General features: G+C 36.5%; 1 protein-coding gene across 1 annotated transcript in view; it reads left to right on the top strand.

Annotated features, from left to right (window-relative positions):
• The first annotated feature begins 1,094 nt into the window (after positions 1-1,094).
• The window catches only part of TMEM26 (transmembrane protein 26), a 39,605-nt gene continuing 15,823 nt past the window's right edge, over positions 1,095-24,876 (top strand). The window contains exons 1-4 of the mRNA XM_045568350.1: positions 1,095-1,688; positions 17,338-17,416; positions 21,466-21,579; positions 23,684-23,904. Of these exons, the coding sequence (XP_045424306.1) occupies positions 1,498-1,688; positions 17,338-17,416; positions 21,466-21,579; positions 23,684-23,904 (605 nt within the window). The 5' untranslated portion in view covers positions 1,095-1,497. The remainder of the gene's footprint in view (positions 1,689-17,337; positions 17,417-21,465; positions 21,580-23,683; positions 23,905-24,876) is intronic.

Here is a 24,876-nt window from a genome sequence, read left to right as displayed (position 1 = left end):
CAGAAATAACTTGTATGATTCTTCTAAGCAGTTGGATATTTTTCACCTACTGGAGACATGAATCATATAGATCAGAGTTTTTCAACTTAACTTTAAGAAAGGTATGAGATGATTTGAATAAACATAACCAGGAATGATATTCCCTTTAGGTTTTTCTTTCAATGTTACTTGTGTGGTCAAAAGAGCATTCCTGCTTGATAGTAATATGACTATTTGTTTTTTCTATCTCCCTTTATAGCAAAGAAATAGGGAGTCTGAGGCACCATGCTTCGAAAGGCACTAAGTAATATCTATCAAGATTTCAATAACTTAGTTCATTTTATTTTTAATTATTTTTGTGCTTAACCTTCCATCTATAGCCAACTATACTGGCTTTCCATTTACAAGTGATAAAAAAGTTTCTTTTTAAAATGAATTTATTTCAGCAAAAATTTGAGTCCATGTAAAGAAAAATGTCAAGTACACAGTAGTACCGGTGGCAGGACACAACACAAGGAAACAAAAATCATGAAGGTGTTCTGAGAAACCCGGATTCTAATTTCGTTTTCCTCTTTTCGTTGGATGCTGGAAAGAGGAGAGTTTAATTCAGGGTCATTGACCTCAAGGGTGCAGGTCCCCATCCAAGAATTTCACCTTCTAATCTTATTCCTGGCTTTATCATCTGTCTCCTCCCCTCACTTTCCCCTATGCTCTCTTAGCTTGCTACCCTATATTCTTTCAGGGAGAAAAAAAAAAATAGTGGTGGGGTGGGGTACGAGGTGGCATAATAAAGACTCTCTGTTTTAATACCGCGGCGTTCAAGGAGCAGAAGCGACCAGGGCTGCCCACGCGAAGAGAGAGATGCGCGAAGCTCTCGGAAAGCCCAGAGTGATGACTTCTGGTCCTGGGAAATTTCATTTCTTCAAACTGGGCAGGAACCTCGCGTTTCTAAAACTGCTTGGGCAGCGGATTCTTTGGCCCTCCTGCGTCCCGGCTTGGAGTCACCGTAAGAGCGAGCGCGTTCCTGTAAAACGTGAGAGTTAATTAATGTACTTCGGAGGAAAAGTGAGGAGGAGGTGCCCTCCGCCGTTGGCTATGCAGCACCTTGACCTTCAGTCCACCTCCCTCCTCCGTCCAGCCGCTCGAGTGGGGAAGTCCTGGTGGGCCCCTCGGAGGCCCGGAGGCGGGGATAGAGGACCGGGATAAAGACTGGCCCCCAGAACTGGAAGCGGGGTGGGCCGCGCTGGAGAATAACGCCCGGGAGTCAGGGCGGCGCAGCCCCGGCCCCCTGGAAAGCCCAGCGGTCCAGAAAAGCCGGATTTGGCTTCTCCCCTCTCGGAAGAGTTCTCAGGAAGTTTGAGGGGAGGGGCGAGCCGCGCTCCCGGGTTCTACCCGCGTCGGCGCGGGAGGGTGAGAGGGGACCCCCGCAGCATCAGGTCTCCGTGCTGTCGCGTTCCCGCCCTCGGGCGGGCTCCCGGGGCTCCCGGCCGGGGCCGAGGGCAGAGCGCGCAGGCCGGCATGGAGGGACTGGTCCTGCTCAACGCCCTGGCCACGCGGCTGCTTTTCGTGCTGCACTCGCTGGTCGGGGTCTGGAGGGTGACCGAGGTGAAGAAGGAGCCGTGGTACTGGCTGCTCGCGCTGCTCAACCTCCTGCTCCTCCTGGAGACTGCGCTCACCCTCAAGTTCAAGAGCGGCAGAGGCTACAAATGGTGAGAGCGCCCCGGGAAAGGGAGGGCGCACGGGGGCGCGGGATACGGTCCCCCATGGCACTCGCGGGTAGCCCTAGAGCCCGTCTGCCCGAAACCCGCCGCTTCTTTACTGGAATTCGGCCCCCACTTTGTCCTCGCTGGAGCTTGGAAGGCGCGCGAGATGCTGGTGCGTCCCTTAGGCACTTCAGGGGTACCCAGGGCAACGCTAGGAAGGCTCGAGCCGTGAGCGCAGGCGAGCGTCATTTAGTCTCGGGTCTGGAAACTTGGAAGATGAGAAAAAAGAAGGGAGGCGCTTAAATGCGTTGCAGAATGTGTCCCAAAATAGGGGAACCTTGGAGCAAGGAGGTTGCCACGTGCTGTGCTTTCTGAGTGTGGGGTGCGTGGGTGTGCGCGGGTTAGTCTGTGTGCGTGCAGGTGTGGGAATGCCCTTGGCTGGTCATCGGCGACCTTTGGGAGAGCTGTGCGCGCCGGCACAGCTCCCGGGGCCAGAAGCCCCTTGCTGCGCGTCGGTGGTTTTAGCCGCTTCCCTTCTTCCAGCCCCTGCTGTCCCGAGCTCTCTAGTGCAGGGCAGCTAAAGGCGTCGGGTTTGGTGACTTTGGAGCTTGGCTAATGGCCAGCCTATCTTGCCAGGAATGGATTGCAATGCTGGTAGAGGGACCAGCAAGTAGTGGCTCAGTCTTAACCTCAGTGTGCAAGAATTACAGGCTCTGCGCGGTGCTCTATTTCCTCCCCCAAAAGACTTGAGTGGAAATAAAAGAATTGAGAAACAGATTTTCTTGTGATTTACAAAGAACCTCCCCCAACCCATCCCTTCACTCTCAGTACGTTTTCAATCCAAACTTCTCCAAGTTAGGCCTCTTCTTGTATTAATTTTTTTTAAAGGGCTATGTTTTCATATATATCAACACTTTAAAAAAATACCTAATTCTATAGGAAAGGAGAAAATAGTATTAGCCAATTTAAGAATTAGATACACTATGGCATTATAGTTAGTCATCATATTGAGGGAAAAAAAAACTCTCCAGGGTTTTACATATTAAACTACAAAAGGCTGTGTATTTCATGACAGTTCATAGAAGAAAATTTGTTGCCTCTGAGGATGATGTGAATCTTGCTTAAATTTTCCATTGTTGAAAAACTTTTAGAATTATCAATGCCCAAATTATTCAAGAACAACTCTAATTTAACACAGTGAGGACTAGAATGTTACCACCCCCCGCCTCTTCACAACAATTTATTAAGCATGAGACATTTGAGGTACTTTCCAGTGTGCCTTTTGGAAATCTCAAAGAAAAATGGTGCTCACTTCCCAAATAAGCCTCAGGGTTAAAGAAACAAAAGGGGAGAAAAGTGTTTGTTCACTCAGCAGGTCATATAACATTGATTTAGTTTTTGCTGAGTAGCTTGAATACACTAGGGTAGAAAAAATATCTTTGGTAACAGGAGGGTGAAGTCTTAGGCTGGAAACTGTTCTGTGTAACCAACCATCAGACCTTCTGGGAGAAATGTCCACCTCAGAAGTGAGGTCTGCTCAGCAGAACCTAAAATAACCCCTTTCCCACTCCAAGAGTAGACCAGAGGCCTTCACTTGCTATGAGTCAAACCGTCCAGTTGTGTAGAAATACTATAGCCAGTAGAACTTTACCTTCTTGTCTATATCATCACTGCTGGTTATGACTGACATGCAACCAAGAGAGGAAAAGTGATTGGGGCAAAAATGGGTGATGGTCAATGTGTTGGGTTAAATAGAAAAGTGGGGATATACTAGTGTTTAGAGTATGAGCCTCAAAATCAGTTGGATAATGGGGTAAAATCTGGGCTTTCCTACTTACTTGTTATGAGACCTTTAGCAAACTACTTATGTCTCTGAGCCTCAGTTTCTCTTCTGTAAATACTTATAGGTTGTTGGAGAATTATATGAAATAATATATGTTGATGGTCAGTGAATAAAAAAATGGTCTTTTCTAGAGCCTAAGGTTTTCATTTTCCTCTTACTAAAAAATATTCTTGTATCAACTAGACACATTTTATGTCCATACAAGTCAAATCATTTACTTGAATAACTAGCCAATAAACCATTGGTTCAGAGAAAAAAGTAGAAAAAAAATTCTCACTTTTATTTCAGAAGAATAGATCCATGATGTATATTGTGCACTATAACCCTAATTCAAGCAAAATCTTGCTGATTCAACATCTAGACTAATATTCAAGAATAAGCAAGGAAAAAAAGTTGGCTTATTGTAAGATTTCACAACAAATGAATCTTTGTAAATGGTCTAAATAGAAGTGTGACTAGTAATACCTTCTTTTACTGATTGTGCCAAATACAACTGAGGCTACAAATATTGTCATTTGTGTGGTGGACAGAGCCCACATACCATTCTGCCATAAGTTTGAGAAAAATGTCAGAAGATGGACTGCTAAGAAATTTAGGAAATTATCCTCGAAATAACATGGTAACAATGAAAAAGGGTTTGACTTGGGGCATATTTCATTTTGAGGTTGAAGTTTTCTGAGTACAGGAAGGCACAATTTTTTGTTATTTTTGACTGTTAAGAAAAATTTTTCATCAGAAAATCTAGGCTGATGGAATCAATTAAGGATAAAGTAAATATTAGGGTAACATCCATACCTCTATATAGAAAAATGTTAACATATATTGATCTATATGTATTAATAGATCTATAGAGATATAGATATATAGATAAAGCTTTGACCCATTGGTTTTACATTTTGGAATGTACCCTATAGAACATGAACAAAAATATTAACATGAACAATGTATGTAACAACATGAACAAAAATATTAATTTCTGTCTTGTTAGTAGAAAATAAAGCTGAAAACAACTTGATTATCCATCAAAGGAAAGGTTGAAAACTTGTGAAATAGTCATACCATAGACTATTTTACTGGTATTAAAAATAATGAGCTAGATTTTAACCAATGACCTAGAGGATTGTCCATGATATATTTCCAGGAGACTAAAGTTACAGAGTTATGTATTATGGTTCATTTTTTAAAAATGGACTTGTAAAAGAATTACTCATTGTATCAATTGAAAACATTCTTCTTACCAGTTGAAGAAGTAGAAGGAAGAAAAGAGAAGGAGAGGGGGAGAAGAAAGAGAAACCCTCCCATACTGAAAATAAATAAAGATGAATAGAATAGAATAACACCTGAATGGTGGACTAAAATATGAAACATAAGAGTTGAAACATTTCTTTTTCTTGAACATCAGATCCATGAACCTCCTTTGGACCACTGTGCTCTACTTTGAATATTGTTCTTTTTACTAAAATTTACACCTGGACCCAAACAAATAAAATCTTCATAAACCATGGAACAATAAGCAGAGCTACAGAAGAAAATGTGAACTACATTTTTTGAAAAGTAGCAAACATATTACATTTATCCAAGAAATGCTTCTTTAGCTATCCTTTGGAGAGGAAAAATGGAACTAGAATTGCTGAGCTCAGCTGTCCGGGGACAAGCAGCGTTACGTCAACATCACTAACTTGCCAGTTGGAGAGGTTTGTTGGAATCCTATAGGATAGAGTGATGAGCCAATGACACATCCCTTGTTAAGTTCAATCAATGTGTGCTGGTGGAATTTGCTCTTTTTTCCACCCAATATTTATTTCACCTTCAAATTTAATTACATTTCTATTATATAAGATCGAAATTAGTATCACTTAGCTCAATTTTTTTCTTGATTTTATTTTCTGTTGTCTGGGCAACAGTCCAATGGATCTGTGAATTACCATTTAGGTAAAGTCAAATAGAAGGCAATATTTCAGTTTTTTTCCAGCCAATAGTGATAAAATATTCCTCAGGGGTAGAAAAAATTACCAAGAATGTGACAAGTTTGAAGCCTGTTCACTTGAAAGCAGGCAGCATCTAAGAATAAGTAGAAAAGTTAAGCTGAATTAACTGGCAAAAGTACAAAATTTTAAGCACTGAGCTTTCTTCACCATAATTTTAAAAAATACAAGGGAAATATAATTTTTGAGTTAGTAGGTAATAACTCATCTACTGGGTCACCTTTCTTTGTTATCTCTTTTCATTTTCCTTTATTAAGTTCAACGAGTCAACTATTTGTTGAATTGCTTAGTGTGATACTGTGCTGGATGGTGTGTGACCAGGCGGGAAAAACAGAAAACAAATGCACCTGACATTATAAAGTAAAAGATAGCATTTTGGTTAAGTGTTCAAATGTGTGGGAATCAGAATAATTCTGACTATTTAGCATTTCCTATGTTCCTGGAACATTTCCTGTGTTCTAGGCTCTTCCAAGTGTTCTACACAGATTATCTCATTTGATCCTGACAACAGCTGTAATTATTTTTTTGTTTCTGTGTTTTCTCCCATTTTTAGATGAGGGAACTGAGGCACTGAACTGTTAGATCATCTCACTCAGGATCATTTAGTTGTCAGTTGGGAGAGAGAGACGTAAAGACTGCATGTTCTCACTCTTAGCATTTATTCTAACAATGTAGAGGAGCAAGGATGTAACATAGACCACTGGATGGAGGAGAGGGAACTTTACTGCATTTGAGCTGGAGCAGGAAAAATGGTGAAGCTCTGCACTGGGAGAGAAGAGTGCATAGACCACGTAGATACAGAATCTTCTGAGTGGGTCGGTGAGTGTAGGGAACTCTGTACAGATTTCTCTGGAAGAAGCATGGAGCCTTCTCATTCTACATTCAACAATAATATATGGGACGTCCACTGAATTGTGTTAGGCATTGTTCAAATATCGAGAACATGAAAGTGAACAAAAGCCACAATTCTGCCCTCAAAAACCTCACATTTTAATCAAGAGGCTCAGAAAATAAACAAAGAAGTAATTAATAACCAAGTGAACTTGTAAGTAATAATAAGCAAGCAGACAAACGAGCGATCAGAACTGTGAGAACCTAAGCGGCGCGGGCGACCGAGCAAGGAAATGCGCAGGGGAAATTTCCACGGGGGCAGAGAGGTCTGGCTGGGGAGGTGACATTTAAGCTGAGGCCTTGGAGAAGAGAAAGAGCCAGGCATGGGAAGAGTGCTCCATGGGGAAGAAAAAACCCAGAGGCGGGACAATCTTCTTGTGTTTGGGACATTTCTGACATATCCCTAAATGACTGAAAAATATAAACTTTCTTTTCTTCTCTTTCCTGTCCCTTCTCCTACCTGTGTCCTCTGACTCTAGATGAAAAATTCGTGCTAATATTTTTTAACTTTATAGTATCTCATTTTAAATACTGTGTATTTGAAATTGTCTGGATGGCTCAGAACTGAAGACAGGAAAGGAGTCAATCAGGATTCTATTCTAAATTGATCTCAAATTTAAACCAATTTTGTAAAAAATTCAGTGAAATCTATTTGATTATTGAATTGCATTTGGAAAGTTCACAGGGATATTAAAAATCTGGACTTGACAAATATATACTGTATGAAGTCTGATCTTGATTTACAAGTTTTGAGCGACGCAGGAGAACTTTGTATGATGTAATTCTGTGGTATGTGATAATATATACTTTCCTCCACCAAAAATGTTTATGAAAATGCCAGAGAGAAAATTTGGAAATAAGAACACTTTCCCACCCTTCCCCTGATCTTTTTAGACCCTAGAGAGGGTAAGATGGAGAGATCAGGAAGGAGACCCTGTGACTTCCATATGTCCAGCTTGGGCACTGGAAATTCTCCTGGAAGATACACTCTCTCTCTCTCTCATCACACTTGCTGTCCAGATTTCCTGAAATCTCTCTTTAGCTTTTTAGTTATTCTAGTAACAGTTTTCACTGTGCATTGGATTTATCAGACCTGCCTACAGTGTGTACCTGGAGTATTATAATATAATACAAACATACCTCATTTTATTGTGCTTTGTTTTATCGCACTTCGCAGAAATTGCGTTTTTTACGAACTGAAAGTTTGCGGCAACCCTGACTAGAGCAAGTCTCGGTGCCATTTTTCCAACAGCATGTGCTCACTTTGTGTCTATGGGTCAGCATTTTTTAGCAATAAAGCATTTTTTAATTAAGGTATATACATTGTTTTTAGGCATATGCTATTGCACGCTTAATACAGTATAGTGTAAATATAACTTTTATATACTCCCAGAAATCAAAAAAATTGTGTGACTCATTTTATTGCAGTGGTCTGGAAGTATACCCACAATATCTCCAAGGTATGCCTGTATTATCATCTTCCCATATGTTGGTGGGTATGTGTTTTTTATATCCTGAGCTGTGAGCATAATGCAAAAGGGTGACTTAAATCTGTATCCTTTTTGGAAGCACACATTGGATGTTACCAGCAAATGACTTTGTTTTTGGTAATCTAAGTCATAGTTTAGGAAGAAGAGTTGTCTCCTTAAATTAGTACTATGCTTCACTCCCAAGAAGTCTTATTTTTTTCTTTTATTTCACAATGGGCTTGGGATCAATGTCATAATTATTTCTGCATTTAGATTGGGACCTCTAAGAAACTGAAGCATTGAATGGTAACCATGCTTTCTTTATGCGTATGTTCAACTGAGACATTTAGAACTGAAAATTCAGGTTACTAATATTTTTTAGCTCCTTGTACTTGACTGAGAGGAAACAAAGAACAAATTAGTGTGGGCAGCTCCCATGAGTCAGTATCAATATATCTCTACTTTTAAATTTTATGCATTTCTCCTTCTCATGACAATGACATTATTATGCATACAGCATCAGGACAAATCTGAATAGCTTAGCTTTTTTTTCGACAATGGAAAATTCACGTTCACATCAACATTTATTCTCCCTATGTGCATGTCTTTCCCTATTCAGCAAGTTCCTATGAAATATTGGTATCTGGACGTAAGCCTACAGATGTATGAATTGTTTTGTTACAGAAAACCAATGTTTCTGTTCTGTTTTTTTTTAATGGTTTTGAAATGTAGGTACCATAAAACGTACTTTTTTTGAAAGCTGCAAAATAATGTTAAGGACATAAGGATTGTTAATATAAAATGCCAGAGTGGGCACTGATTTTGTTACTTTTCTCTGAAGGTGAACTACAGGGTGTCCCAAAAGTCTCCATATGAAGGAAAAATTTTGTAATGAATATTTTGTAAATAAAGGTACATTTAGCTACAATTTCCCATTTTCCCTGTGTATGGCGACTTTTGGGATACCCTGTATTACCCATAGTTGTTTAAGGAAGGGCATTATATTTTCTCTTTGGTTTGTCTGACTGGCCTCAAAGAGATAGATGATGTACAACTCACTTAATGTTAAATACTTATTAGAATAAGAATTAGTAATCCTTAAGAAAATAAAGACATCCTCTCACACCAGTGCTGATGCCAGCCCTGGTGGGGTCCTGTGGCATTCCTTTGCTTTCTTGTTGCCCACATTGAGCCTCCTGTCCCTACACATTTTGATCCACCCGGAATAGTCTCCTAATACACTGGCTGTTCCATTCTTAGACAGTTTGTTAATAATAGTGATAAGGATGGTGATGAAGATGATGATGATGATGGTGATGATAAGGGAGGTGGTGACAGTTACCAATTATTGAGCGCTGACAATGCTACAGGCCTGCTTTACACCCGTTATCTCATGCAATCCTCACAATCACCCTATGAATTAATTCCCATTTTTATCACCATTTTAGGATGAGGACACTGGTGCACAACAAGGCTAAATCATTTATCTAAGGTCACAACTAATAATAATAAATCGTGAAATAATTCCTAGCATCTCGAGAGCACTCACATTTATCGAGCCAGGCATTTGCATTGCATACATCACCTCATTTGGTCCTTGCAGTAACCCTCTGGCTGTGCCCTTATGCTCCTACTTGCAGATGGGGAAGCCAAGGCTTAGAGGCTTGGAGGATGATTCCCCTTTCTAGCATTGAAACCTTGGTAATCCTGTGTTGAGTCTTGCCCTTACTCCATCAGCCTCTTTGTTACGTTTTGCATTCAATAACCAAATTGGGATTTGCCTGTGAATAATACCACTTTGCAGTTTTTAGGGGCAAGGATTTTCTGTAGTGGAAAAAGGGTCAAAGCTTTGCTGTTGCTATTTTTTTGTTTTTGTTTTTTTTAATTAAGGCAGATAAATTTCAGGTGACCTGCTAATAGAAGGCTGGCATGATTTTGCTTAGAACATTATGTAGAAAAATTCATACTACATACAAACATGACTCAGAGACACTCTTGTACAGGCAGACATCTTTATAAAACTGAAACTGAATATAAAAGAAAAAATACAGGGAAAAAATTCTAGGTTGTCTTCACTTTTGATCCCAAAGTGAAGAACTACCCTCTTCTACAGAACAGAAGTAAATACAGTCATCTTTATATAAAATGAAATAAACTAAAGCATTACATAAATGACATTCATAATGCATTTTATCTTCTCAGAAAGCATCAAAATCCCCATAGTCAGCATCAATTTAAGTTCATTATTCATTAAACAAGAATTTATTGTACTGGATGCTGTGATGGTGTTCTTGAAAGAATGTAAAATATGTAGAGTTATATGAGAACAGTACAAAACAACAATTTGAAAACCGAATAATTTTCCACAAATTATGTCCAAAAGTGCAGAAAGGCAGCAGAATCAAGATATAATCAGTAAAATAGGCTTGTTAGAGAAGGAAAATTCCTGAGGTAAATGATTTCTGGGGTACTGGTGGTTATACAAGAGTAAAGAGAAGAGAGATGGGCTTTTTGGGTTGAAAGAATATCATGATGGTGATACTGAGGGTTTCAGATGGAACCAGTTCATTTAGGAGGATGTCATGATTTTCTTTGCCTCTGAAATACTTTATAAGAAAGATAGTTTGTAGATATAAAATTGATTCATATTTTGTTCCTATAACTGGTTTAGTGACAAACTAAACTAAAGCATCCTGCTGAAGGCTGAATATGAACACCTTCAGATGTAATAAAGCATGTGCTTGCTTTAGACGTATTCTTGGAAATTTTTAGATTAAGAGAGGTATATAGAGTACTCATTTTGCTATCAGTTTATATCATTATTTGGGAATATGACTTTATTTTTAAAAACTAGCAACAACAAACAATGAAAACTGTAATTAAGAGTCACCTTCAGAAATATCTCCCCTCTACAAAACCTAAATATAGGCATTCTTCAAGGGCCTTGGAAGTATAAAGAATGATTCCATTGCAGTGGGTGCTCCCAACCCATTTGAAATTCCTCCCCGTCTCTTCTGTTATTATTTGTCTGCTCTTCCTTAAGATCACTGAAAAAAATAAACCTATAATCTGATCTTGGCACCTACTGAAATATACTGGCTTTATATTCAATTTTCCATTTCTTTAGGAATTCTCATGAGCTTACGGCCAATGAGTTGTCACCTCCCTTGCTGGTGGGCAGGTACACACAAAGAAATTTGGGAGGGGAGGTGGTGGTGAGGGACATACTAGTTTACAAAATAAGTGGGTGGTGGCTGGGGTCAGACTCGTGACTTCCCAGACACTCAGAGGCTGTGTGTTCTGCAAAATCACTGGGCTCACTTTGAGAGGTCACAGAAAGGTAGGTGAAACACTGAGGTTGTCATATGGGCCACCATATTTCCCCTGCACACCAATAGAAAGCCCTTGCTGAGCAGCCTAGATGGAAATCATATATGTAAAGGCCACATAGAGAAACCAGTCTACATGTAAGGAGAAGAGGCAATCCTTAAATTGTTATACAGGGCTTAGGGGTTCATAAAAGGGCATTTGACCTAATTTCCTGATTTTCATGAAAATAAACCTGTTGTTATTGTAAAAGTGTGCCAGAAATTTTATTGAGGACACTCAAGTCAGTTTAACATGAGATTTTGAAACTTGGATCTAGTATCTTTACAACTCCTCTGTGTTTTTGTAGAGTAGAAAATACTGAGAAATGAAATATAAATAAAATCTGGATTCACATTGAAGTAATGTTTGAACATTATTTTTGCTTCTTTTAAATATTATTCATTTCAGATTTATGTATACCATCGGAAATCAGAAAGAGAAAAATTAAACAGGGTAATTGGTGATATTATGGTTAATTTTTCTTCTATATGCTTATTTATATCATTATATGTTTCTAAGAATGAGTGAATGTTACTTTTTCAATAGGAAAACAACAGTAATTGCCATTTTTAGAAAGAGGAAAATGGAATCCTAATTCTAGACTAATGGTAATTTGAAGTAAATAAAATCCATTGCAGGGCTAAATTGCTAAATGTCATGACATATCATTTTGTGAAAAGCATTATAATTTGTTGAAATGACAACTTTTTATGATAAATAATATTTTATAAAAATAAAATGCAAAAGTGTGAAGTGAATTGAAAAATAAAGCAATGAATATAGCTCTTAAAGAACTCAGAGCAGTGTCTAGCACATAGCAAGACCTGTATATATATTTAGTTAATAAAAAACTAAAACAAATGAATTTGTTAATAAACAAATAAATACATAAACAAATAAAGAAAAAAATCCTTTGAGACAGTGCTCCTGCTTGTGTACTTTGGAGAGGATTGATAAGTAGTCTAAAAGTTATAGAATTAAAAACAAAAAACAAAACTTCTATGAAAAAGAAAGAATACTTTCAGGAAAGTTTTAATTTAGGAAAAATATCTGTGCAAAGTAATTTGGCATTAAAGTATTAATGATGGACAACTTAGGTATTCTGATAGGATGATAGTAATTGGGATTGTATTAATAATAAATCTGAGTTTCTAAGGGCAGATAGTTCACTGGTAATAGGGTATGATCAATTTTGTAAAAATTTCCCACTTGGACATGTCTTAATCATTTAATCTTACACTTACCTTTTTTAATCAGTCTAATATATTGTTTTTATAAACAATAGCCAGAAACCTGATATAAGTTTTTGTGAGTTGGCCAGACCCCTCTATGGTATTAGTCTTCATACAGGGCTCTTGGCATCTACTTATGCCTGAATGCCATCATGACAAAGATTGAAGAAAAATTATTTAGTAGTTCATAAGAAAGGGCATACAATTTGATTAATTGCAGAGAAAAGGGTGAGATCAAGCTTGGTTTATTAATTTTTAGGCTTCATACTCTCCTTGGTTCCAAAAATGAATTGCACTGACAACACATGATAAAGAATATTGCAAACCCTCAAAATAATAAGTAATGGCCATGATGTCACCCTGAAATATTAAATCTTTCATAGAAGCAGAACATATTAAATTAGTTTCCTTCAGTAAAACTTCCAATAAAAATCAATTTATGGTGATATTTCAAGAAGCGATTTCTAGTTAAACCAGCAACAGAGCATCAAGAAAGTAGAAACTGTAAATCAACTAGGGCCTTATTGAATTACTAAATATTTGTGGGGAGCCCATGATATGCCAGGCAATGTGGAAGTAGTAAAGGGTATACAGTTGGTCATTCATATTCATGGATTCTGTGTCCATGGATTCAACCAACTATGGATTGGAAATATTTGAAAAACAAAAAGAAATAATAAAAAATAACAATAAAAATGATACAAATAAGAATATAGTATAACAATTATCTACATAGTATTTACATTGTATTAGGTATTATGTGTAATATAGAGATGATTTAAAGTATATGGGAAGATGTATATAGGTTATACGCAAATACTACACTATTTTATATAAGGAACTTGGGCATACGCAGAGTTTGGTATCTCCAGGGGGTCCTAGAACTAATCTCCTATGGATATGGAGGGATGACTGTAATTATGAGCAGACAGACACAGTTCTTGTGCTTGTATTATTTAGAATTGCTTGAAGAAAACAACTAAATGATATCAAATACACACACATATGCTGGTGCACATATATAATTATAAACATTGAAAATCTATGAAGTAAAAGTGAACAGGGAGAGCTAATTTAGACTCAAGGGACAAGGAAAGTATTTCTGCAGGAGTCCTGTATACCTGATGTGAACTATGAGAAGGAGATAACCAGTTGAACTGTACATTATTTTCTAGGGAGATAAATACATGTGTGAAGTCTTGAGTTAGGAAGGCACTTAGGTTTTTTTTTTTTTTCTAGAACTGGAAGAAGAATACTGTTATAGGAGCATAGTTGAAAGAGAGGCAAACAACAGAGCCCAAGAGGTAGGCAGAAGCCTGATGACGAAGCATCTTGCAGGTCGTGATGGCAAATGGCCCATGCAAACCAGGGCTGTATGACAGCAATTGCCTTAACATTGATTGTGAAGCCAGTCATAATGATGTTTGTACTCAGGAGTACATACAACGTCCCTTGATTCAAGGAGTCTTAAATAGGTTTAGTTATGAGAATCATGATTTAAAAATAGAATTGATTATAAGTTATTTGAAGAAACAGTGTTCTAAACTGTTATGCTCTGAGTGCTTTTAAGCATAGGTACCAAACATGTAGCCATGAGAAAATTTGCAGACCTGAGCCTAGGGAAGGCAGCAACTACATTCACTGAGCACCTACAATGTCAGTCTCATGGCACACATTGTCTCATTTAGTTCTCATAACCACCCTAAAAGGTGACATCATTTTCCCCATTTTACAGATAAGGACATTGAGTCTCAGAAAAGGTAGTGAATTTCCAAAGGTAAATTAATGGAAGAGGCAGTTTTCAAATTTGGGTCTTCTGAGTTTGTGAAATTTCTGCTGAATCATACTGCAGTGTAATAATTCATCAAGGGTCACAGCTCTAAGAACTTGCTTGATCCTGGGCCTCCTGAAATAAAAGATCCTTGTAGATGCCAGTAGCCTCCATTTTCTTCATTTGTTCAGTCCCTCCTTTATTCATAAATTTATGCATTTAAACACTGAAGCATTTGCTTAATAAGCATTAACTGTAGCCTTAGTGAAACACTGTGGCACCAGTGGGGGTGAAGAAAAGATGAGGGAGTGGAAAGAGAGAAGTGACATAAAGATATATAAGACCAGGGAATCTGCCTTCAAGAGACTTATATCAGGAAAGCTAAGTCTTATATACACATAACTATGAAACAGCACAGTATATGTTGGGTCACAAGAGAACTACAGGTTAAGATTAATTCCTACTGTGCCCTTAAAATACAAGTAGGATATGGATGGATAGACATGTAAAAGAAAGGCATTCCAAAACAAGCTTTCCTAATTTGGGGACACATTTGCTCTAATGCCATTTCAGAACCTCTCTCCTCAGATTAACCAAGCTAGGAGAGCATAGGGCACTTTCTGTTCTTATCAAGAACCCAAGGTTAGTTAAACAAGGTTGGGGATTGAGTTGAATATAGTTAATTCTTGGACCTTAATAGGATTCCTTCTTCCTACCCTTTTCTTCTTTTTGTCAAATAAGTCTTATAAAGAGGTATGTGAAGTGAAGGGAACTTTCCAAAACATTTTGTTTTGTTTTGTTTTAAATACACAGCAGGTTGGAAGAACTGGGTTGCTCAGCTGATGGGATGTGATAAGGGAAGAGGAAGTGGAAGTGGAGATAAGACCAGATAATGGAGGCTTTGATTATCAGATTATGGAGTTTAGATATTCTATTGTAGGCAACACAGAAAATCTTGAATCTTGAAGTTTGTTTACATAACTAGTTTCCTAATTGGAAGAAATACTGTGAGACAGGATAGTATTTTTTTTTCAGTTATAGAAGTAAATCTTATGCATAGAAGATGTTAAGGGTTATTGTTTATTTTTAACCTTTTTCAAGAGCTATTATATATTCAGTCTATGCTTTCCCTAGATTATTATTATAACGTATTGTTAGGGGAATACAGTCTAAGTAACATTTGATATGTCCAAACAAAAATTTACATATTTAAACTGTCCCTTTGACTAGAATTCACTTCCTTTCCCAATTTCACAAAGGAAATATTCTCTCCTGATGTTTCCTTTGATATGTAAGGTCAAGAGTTAATTGTTCCTTTTTTATATAAGCATGCTCAACATGGGCTTTTGATATCTCTCTGCAGTTTTGCCATCTTCCGAGTAAGATTTTAATAATACCATGACCCATAACCTTTTGCTTCAAAATTGGTTTTTGTAGGAAATAAAAGGTGGGGGAGTATCTATATTAAATATTGATTTTTTAAAAAGATCTCTCTTTCTCTTGCCCTTTCTCTCATCGTCTCTCCAGGAATTGAAAAAAGATATTAGTGAAAGAGTTAATAGCCTTTAAAAAATTCATTCTAAAATTATTCTTTTCATTTCAGTTTATTCACTTTTCTCTCCTGGATTATATCAATATAATTTTGGTAAGAATTTGTATCAAATAATTCTACATGTTGAGCAATTAACATCTCTATTTTCTAGGTCATTTTAAACCATCATATGTGTGTATTAAAAGCATTTTAATAAAATTATATTGACTTATGATTTTGACTTTGAGATTTTCTAATAATGCAAGAGTCCAATCTAAAATGAAATTCAATTTGAAGAAATGGATTGAAAAGTATATCATTTTTATCTTATTTCAAATTTTTTAACAACACCTTTTTATCACACAATGACCGATAATAATACTGATAATATCTACCCATTACTGAATACCCACCTCTGCCAGGCACTGCTTTACAGAAAGTGTAATAAAAACCCCTGTGAGACAAACATGATTGCTACTGGCTGAATTGTGTCCTCCTCCAGATTCATACACTGCAGCCCTCACCCCAGATGTGAAAGCATTTGGAGATGAATTTGGTAATTAAGGTTAAATGAAGTCATGAGGGTGGGGTCCTAATTTAATAAAATTGGTGGCTTTATCAGAGGAGGAAGAGAGTACCGTCTCTGTCTGAGGATACACTGAGAAGGCGCTGTCTAAAGCCTCCAGACGGAGGGCCCTCTCCAGACCTGGACCACGCTGGCACCCTCATTGTGGACTTCCAGCCTCCTCCAGAACTAGGAGAAGATACATTTCTGTTCTGTGAGCACGCAGGCTATGGTATTTGGTATGGCAGCCTGAGTTGCCTGACATAGAGATTGTCCCAATTTTGTGGATTAGGAAACAAACTGAAAGGTCAGTGACAAAACTGGCATTTGAACCTGTGTGTGTCTGACTACAAAAAACCCACTCTTTAGATTCCCCTCTGAATTTCAAGCCAGAAAATTAATGAATATAGATAGCCTTTAAAAAAAATACCAAACACTTCAGCTGTTGTTTGTATTTCTATTTTACAGGTTTAGCAAAGCACACAGAAAACAGGTGGATTGTTCTCATTCTTAGTGCTTATTATCTGATTTTTGTGTTCTAGCATGATATGATTTGATCTTTCAGAATTCTAGGTTAATGTTGAAAAATGCAGCCAATCTTCCTGGAATTGCAGTGTTGAATAAATCCAGGAAGATTTACTATTGCTGTATTTGCTTTTCATAAAACATATTAAATACAAAATATCCAGTGCTGTGCCTAAAACTAATTGGCAGTGTCCCACTAAACCATATTAAAATTAACATCTATTAATTGGATTAGAAATTCAGTGAGAATGACAGCTGCTAATGCCTTTTACAGTTACTTTGTTTCTTTATAATCCATATGGCAGAAATCACATAATGCCTTTTTCTCCATTGAAATAAACATTTAAGATAAAAAGGTTTGAGTCAATGTGGTCAGAGTATGTGCATTTGTTTATCTTTCTCTTTTTAAAATAATCTTTTTTTTTTTTTTTTTTGGAAAAGCTAAACTATCTTTTTTCCTTCCCTCTCTCGCAGGTTTTCACCAGCTATATTTTTATATCTGATTAGCATCGTTCCATCATTATGGCTTCTTGAGATGCATCATGAGACCCAGGTACTTCCTTTTGGAAAGTAGGAAATTGAAATATGCAGCAATAAACGACTTCCACAGTATGATCTGATTTATTTCAGAAATGCACTTTTCTAAGGGACTGGAGTCATCAAGCCTTGACTAAATAAGAGGACATCAGCAATAAATAAATAAATAAATAGAGTGAAGCCATGATCTGTCAAAAAAATAAATAAATAAAAACATTACATTTATTTAAGACTTAACATTACATAATTAATTAGCATTTTGCATTAGCGATCTTGTTACTAAGACTCCCTCACCCACTAGAATTGACGTGGGAGTGTGGAAACTTGGTTTTAACCTTTGCAGCTTCACTGAGTTTCCGTGTTGTGCTAAGAATGAGTGGGCCTCGCTAATCTGGCATCCCGTAAAATGACACTTTTAGAAACTACAAAAACAAAAACAAAACCTTTATTTGTACTTGCTATCTAAATACAATCAAACTTGTAGGTTTAAAATATTTTGTCTTCCTTAAAATAGTCTGTCTTAAAATACAGACTGTGCAGATTATAGGAGATTCACTTTTGGGAGTCCCATGTGCTTAGTGAATAGAAATTCTATTCTAGAATCCAGAAACTAAGGTTAAAGCAGAGGAGTCATGAGACCTGCCAGGCGGAAGGTAGGCTCATATGGATTAGAGCACATTGACCTAGAAAATAAACCGTGGCTTCCAATAAGTCTCTTATTTATATAGAGAGCTTTTCAATTGAGATGCTTCCTACACAGACAGCTCTAGTTAGCAGGTTCTAGGCTGGGCTCAGTCATCTACTGCTGTGAGTCCAAGTTAGTAAAGCGCATCAGCCTCCAGCTTGGACTTCACAGTTCAGTTTACAGGACTATGTTACTGACGAACTGTGCTTATGATATAATAGTATTTTAGTACCTTTACTGATAAAATGCTTTAGGCAAGATCTGTGAGAACTTGGCACTATACAGATTTCTTTGCTATGGTTGGTAATTTTATTGCAAGGTTAAGCCTCCCATACAGTAATATAATCCCATCTGGAAAATACTCCAAATTTTAGGCACACAGAGGGATATTTATTAAATAGTTCTGTAGACTGTTTTTGAAGAATCCCACAAACACATACCAATAATGTAGGATAAAGAAAACATTTTTCCTCCTTAAATTTCCTGCTAAAACACATTAAAGTCACAAGCTATCTCTATGCTTGTAGTAAAAGTATTTTTGTAACTGTAAGTTGGTCGGTTCAAATTATCATGGCTTTTTAAAACTACACCATAAGGAGTTAAGGGACTGTTTCAATCTCTTTACTACTTACTACTTTCAAGAGTGTGGAAATAAGCTCTGGTGATTTGAATCAATTTTTTCCTTCATATCCAATTCTATGACATGGCTATCATCTACAATAACAATTCATTTCCCCAAATGCTTTTATAATATAAATGTGTTGCACAGTTAATTGATATACAGGTCAAATCCCATTACAACAAATAGCATACAACCTAAAGCTCTCTTTTTAATAAAAAAAGATTTTTGAGCCCTGGGCAGTACCTCTCTAATTTTCATACTACAAAATAAATTGAACCTTTAGTCATAATGGATTTGACTAGTTTTGACACTGAGAATGAAAATGAATGCCCAGAGACTGAATTGGGCAGGGTGAGCAGAGAAGGAAGTAGAAAAAAGGAAGAGGGACACAAAATATTGGAATTGCATTTGAAGAAATAAGAAATGGCAGAATAAAGAGAGTTACAATAATTCTCTTTGTCTACTCTTTTAGAAATTTTTGGTTGTGATAATAATCAATTGTTTTTTCATATGGTCCCTTGTACTTTCATAGACATTTTTTCATTTATGAACTCAGAAACTCCATAAGTTAGGCATGGTACATACATTTCTATTTTATAGAAGAGGACCTTGAGGTTAAGTAATTTTCCTAAGGCCACACAACTAATCAACAGCAGTGCTAGGGCTGGGAACCCAATGGACCCTTGTCCATGAAACCACACTGCCTTTCTCAGTTATGTGTGCCATGTGTTAGAGACATTTGCATCAAAATCATCTGAGTTTTTCATGATGGAAAAGAGTAATTTAATTTCCTTTTACATTTTCCATCTATTCTACATCCTAAATGTTCTAATCTGTGACTTGGCATTAGGAAAACATCCTGACCTATTTCATGAAAACATTTCTCTTAGATGACAAATTTAGTACCTTCATTCCTGAATCTGACTGGGTCTACATATATGGAACAAGATGGTTACGACAATGTTTGTGATCTTAGCTCTTAGGTCGATTTATGAAGTGGCATGATAACAGTAATGGAAACATTCTGGTCTTGATGGTGTCACAGCCTGGTTTGACCCAAAGGGATATTTTTGATGCTCATAAGAGCTTTAAACACACAGCTCATGAAAAAATGACATATTGGTACCCAGGTCATCTGTATGAACTCACCTATACAATGCTGAATGTAAACAACATAGTACAAGTCAGGCTAGGTTTGAGGAGCGAAATCACTTATTCATTTCTATCCTAATGTAGTTGCCACTTACAGGAAAGTCTCATCAGTCTATTAATATAACAAATAGAATAACAAGAGTAGAGAGGAACTCACATAGTCTTAATACCATAATATGGACAACAAAGCTATTTGCTTCTAAATTATCTTCTACTGCATGGAAGAATGGCTATTTTCTTAAATAACAAGGTGTTTATGGATTTTTAGTGATATGAATGTCAAAAACATATTAAGGTCATAACTTTTAATATACAGTCTGCTTTCATGCCCGCAAAGTGGTCAAAATTTATTTCCTATTGACTATTAAGTTCTGAGATAGAGTCACAAAACGACTCTGCAATGAGAATTTATTGCTTGGCTCAAGATTTAATTTTTTATCTTCATTATCTTTTCTTGGAGGCTTAGCTGCACACATGCACGCACACACACCAATATAAAAACAGCTGTATTTTTGCTCCTAGAGATATGGCATATGGCCATTTTTCTTAATTATTCTAGTCATTTCACCCATAACACTAGTTGTTTGGATGAAAGGTAGAAAAAATAGCTTCTTGGCAGACTTTCCTTTCTACTTTATCAAGTAGCTCATAGAATAATCGATGAAGTATCCAGAATAATTAAGAAAAATACACTTGTTATGGCTTTAATTTTTTTAAGTAATTTCTCTCCAAATACAAATGTGTGATTGTGGATGTGTGATAATGGTAGTAGTGGTGGTGGTGGTGTGTGCGTGTTTCAAAAATATGTTAGCACTGCAGATGTTTAAAAAAATCTTCAACCCTTTTTTTAACCGGTTTATAAAATATGCATTGGCTATAGCTACATTTTCAAGTGCCACCCCTTTCCTCTCGTATACTTTTTCCTTCTCTTAGTCTACCCCAAATTACCAGCATCTGGTAGATAAAAATCATGTACAGTTCAGTTGCAGAAATTCACATACAAAATGAAGGAAGAAAACACATCATTTCTTTTAGGTCTATTGTCGAATTTTCCTTAAACCTAAATTAACTTCTGAACTGTCACTAAAATGTATGTTTTAGTCGGTGAACATGCAATTTTTTTAAGTTGCTTGACAGACAAGATTGAAAACAGATTATTTACTTTGCAGAATTGTATATTTTAGATAAAGAGGCTTCTGGATAAGAAAGAAACTCTCAAAATATTGTAAATGCTTTGATCAGGATCATACATGTTTTCATTTTTGCCATTGGTTATTGGTTTGTTTTACAATTGTTGCAAGGTTCACAAAAGGAGCCTCAGTTATCAATCTATAAATTCTGTAGCTCTTTGTGATGACTCAGAGCATTTACATCCTCATAGCCCTATGGAAAAATAAGACATATATAGTTGACACTCCTCTCATATTAATTAAAAAGTGGTTTTCTATCTCAAGCCTGTATTCTGATTTTTGGAAATGTTTATGCATAGTGTATAAACTCCACATACCTGCTCATAGTCTCTTGGATACACTGAGGCCATTTTAAACTCTACCTTATTGTGATATTTTTTGGCATGTTGCCTTCACCCCTGCTCCCCAATTCTTAGTATTGCAGTATCCAATCTGAAGAAAAGTCACAGAATGCCAGCAGAAAAGAAGACTTCAATCCACCACTGATGTCCAATGAACAAACCAATGGAACTGATGATCTCATTAAGACGGTGAGAGCTTTTTCCACCATAATTAAAGGATCTAGCAAATGGTGGGCTTAGTGAGGATAACATACTGTATACCTTGCAGCTCATTCTTTCCTGAAGAAATTTCCCAATGATTTGTTAGGCTCAGAAGTTCACAAATAATCATATTTTATACATTATTAAGCATATTTAAGTTATATATAAGTTAATAGTAACATATTAATATTTTGTATTAAAAATATATTTAATTTGCAGCATTAAGGAACATGTAAGTCAGACAATATGTGCAAGGAGAGACATATACATGTGTGAGGAAATGATATAATTAAAAGATTGGAATGCGATATATATACACACACATGCAAATATGAATTTAAGAATACTTTAGAGAAGTTTTAGCTTTGCAGTTAAATTGAGAGGAAGGTACAGAGATGTCCCATATACCCTGTGACCATGACAGCCTCCCCATCCATCAACACCCTGTACCACAGTGGTACATTTGTAAAAACTTAAAAATCTACATTTCATTTTTGAGAATGCTAATGTAAGTGGCATTTTGTTTTTAATTTCAAATTCCACTTATTCTTTGCTAGCATATAAGAAAGAGATTTCCTTTTGCATATCAATCTTTGATCCTGCAACCTTGCTGTATGTAAATGCTTATTAGTTCCAGGAGGGGGTTTTTGGCCAATTCTTTGAGATTTTCTATAGACAGTTATGTCATCTGTGAACAAAAATAATTTTATTTCTTCTGTCCCAATCAGTATACCTTTTATTTCCTTTTCTTGTGTTATTGAATTAGCTAGGATTTCCACCACATATATTTTTTAGGTGTTTATTAATAAAATGAGAAAGTTTCCAGCCCAAATAGAATCATTTCCTTTTTCTTCACATGTCTGATATTTGGCAAACTGATCATGGCCTATTTAAAAATGGTGTAAAGGAGAGACTCAAGACTAAGACCCCTATCACAGAAACATTCTGTGAGGTTTCATAGAATGAAACCAAGCTCCAATCACAATTTATCTATATCCCTTTAGACAAATCACTTAGTCTTTCTATCTCTGAGTTTTTCATCTGACAAATAAAAATATTAATGTTTATCCTACTATTGTGCTTCCTATATGAATAAATAAGTTGCATGTGAAGTTTCATAGAAGAGATATAAAGAAGTGTGCAAACGAAAGGTTATGGATCTTCATCCTTCAATCAGTTTAGCATCCTGCCTTGTCTTTTGTCCGCCCTTTGCTTGTGCATTTGATGTCAGCCAGTGATCAAGAGTGATAAATGGATTTTGCACAAACATAGTTAAGTCACTTACATAAATAAGTTAGAATCATTATCCAATTCACTGAAGATCTAAGTCCTTGTAGTCTTTACAAGATTGTAACCCATAGGGTCAATAATAGACTTTGAGCCTTATTTAGAAGGTAATTGGGCAAGAGATGTTGACCAGAATACATGAGTGGGATGCAAATTTTTCTTAGAGAGCAATAATAAGGGTGGAATAAAATTGCTTGCTAACTTATGGATTATTAAATAACATGTTAAGTATTCAGAATAAAAATAATAACTTTACAGTTATTCTCTTTCTTTAAATTTAGGTATTGGATAAACATTATTACCTTTTTTATGGTTTGATATAGTAGAGTTTTAAAGCAATAAAAAACAAAGGGAAGATATGTACCATGCTAAAAATATTTCCAGATGAGTAAATTCAGATTTAAAATCTATAAAAGAAAAATATAGGGGGAGTTTGTGATTTTAATGTGGAATTTATAAAATTTTGCTTTGTGTTATGCTTTGAGTATAATAAAATGAGAAGTGATCTTTAAAACCTTATAAAATTGTTTCTTTAAATGTCATATGGTACAATCCCACTAGCAAGTGTAAGGTTTAAATTACTTGCTAGGTATATGCAGCCTCAGCTTAAGGACCATATTAGCTATTATTTTTCAGAGTGCTCAGCTGAAAGGAGTGTTACTTTCTTTAGCAAGTGAAGAATAATTCTTGACAATGACCATCTACAAAAGTTAAACTCTTGATTGAAAGCCATGGTGAAGAAAATCTCTCTCTCCAAGGCTGTAGCTCACGATCTTTCTGTCTTTATGACGTTTCTGTTTAATAGGCCAAAGTTTTTGTAAGTAACCTATCTACAGTATGTGAGAAAGTCTGGACTCTGGGACTCCATCAGACATTCCTGTTAATGCTAATAATTGGACGATGGCTTCTACCCATTGGAGGTGGGATCACTCGAGACCAACTCTCTCAACTTCTTCTTATATTTGTGGGGACAGCTGCTGACATACTGGAATTCACAAGTGAGACCCTAGAAGAACAAAATGTAAGGTAAGCAGTCCACACAATGGAAAGACCTTTCCAAGGTCAGGGCCGTGCACCTGTCTCTTTGTTCTCTCATCTTTATTCTGCATGAATAAGAATTTTTAAGATATCCTATGTCCAATGTTAGAGAATTTGCTGCTATTTAGATACATATGAAAAACCAGCCCAGTCTTTATTTAAAAAAAATGCATAAAGGGGATTTCTGCTAGAAAAAAGGACACATAATGTGCCTTGTGGGTGAGAACAGAAAAGGTCTGCATGTTTGCATGCCCACAGGTCAGGTGGAGCCATGGTAGAATTGGAGTAGAATTACCTGGAGTAGAATTACCAGCCCTTGCTCCTTTTTGTACCATTTCCAGTGTCAAGAGCATAGCCAATCATGAAATTCTCTTCTAGAGCTCAGCACAGCTACAATTCCAAGAGAGCACCTAGAGAATACATAGAGAAACCGCTCTCCTATTCAGCTGGAGAATTTTCATTCCCTGGTGTAAATGGAGAATGGGGCAGATGAGGTTTTATTTTACTAAATTTTATTTTTAGTCAGTTTTGTTCAAAGTGCCCAAAGGCTTTCTGGTGTAGATGCCTATAAATTAAAACTTATTGAGTTGGTACTTTTATTTTTGCCACAAGCAAATAAACTCAGAATCCGTGATCACATCTGTTTATGGAACGACTTTCTTACCATTAGGGATTTAAGTCTCAGTGCCTGAATGTACTTTAAGCTTGGGCTGTTTTGCACTGTGCTATAAAAATAAATTGGAATGAGGCTGGCTTTTAATGCTACAGTTTACTTTATGCTGTGTTTCTCAAACAACAAAACATAAAGCTGAACAAAATACACTAACTTAATATCCCAATTATGGCACCAATTATATTTATAACCATGGGTTACCCTTATAAGATCATTTCCTGATTCATTTATACTAATTTTTGTTATAGCTTATTAAGTTGACATATTCTCTTTAAAAAAAATCTAAA

Source organism: Lemur catta, chromosome 14 (assembly GCF_020740605.2).
Source record: "Lemur catta isolate mLemCat1 chromosome 14, mLemCat1.pri, whole genome shotgun sequence".
Taxonomy (NCBI): Eukaryota; Metazoa; Chordata; class Mammalia; order Primates; family Lemuridae; genus Lemur; species Lemur catta.
The sequence above is the reverse complement of the archived record's forward strand: the minus strand, read 5'-3'. Positions and strand labels throughout refer to the sequence as shown.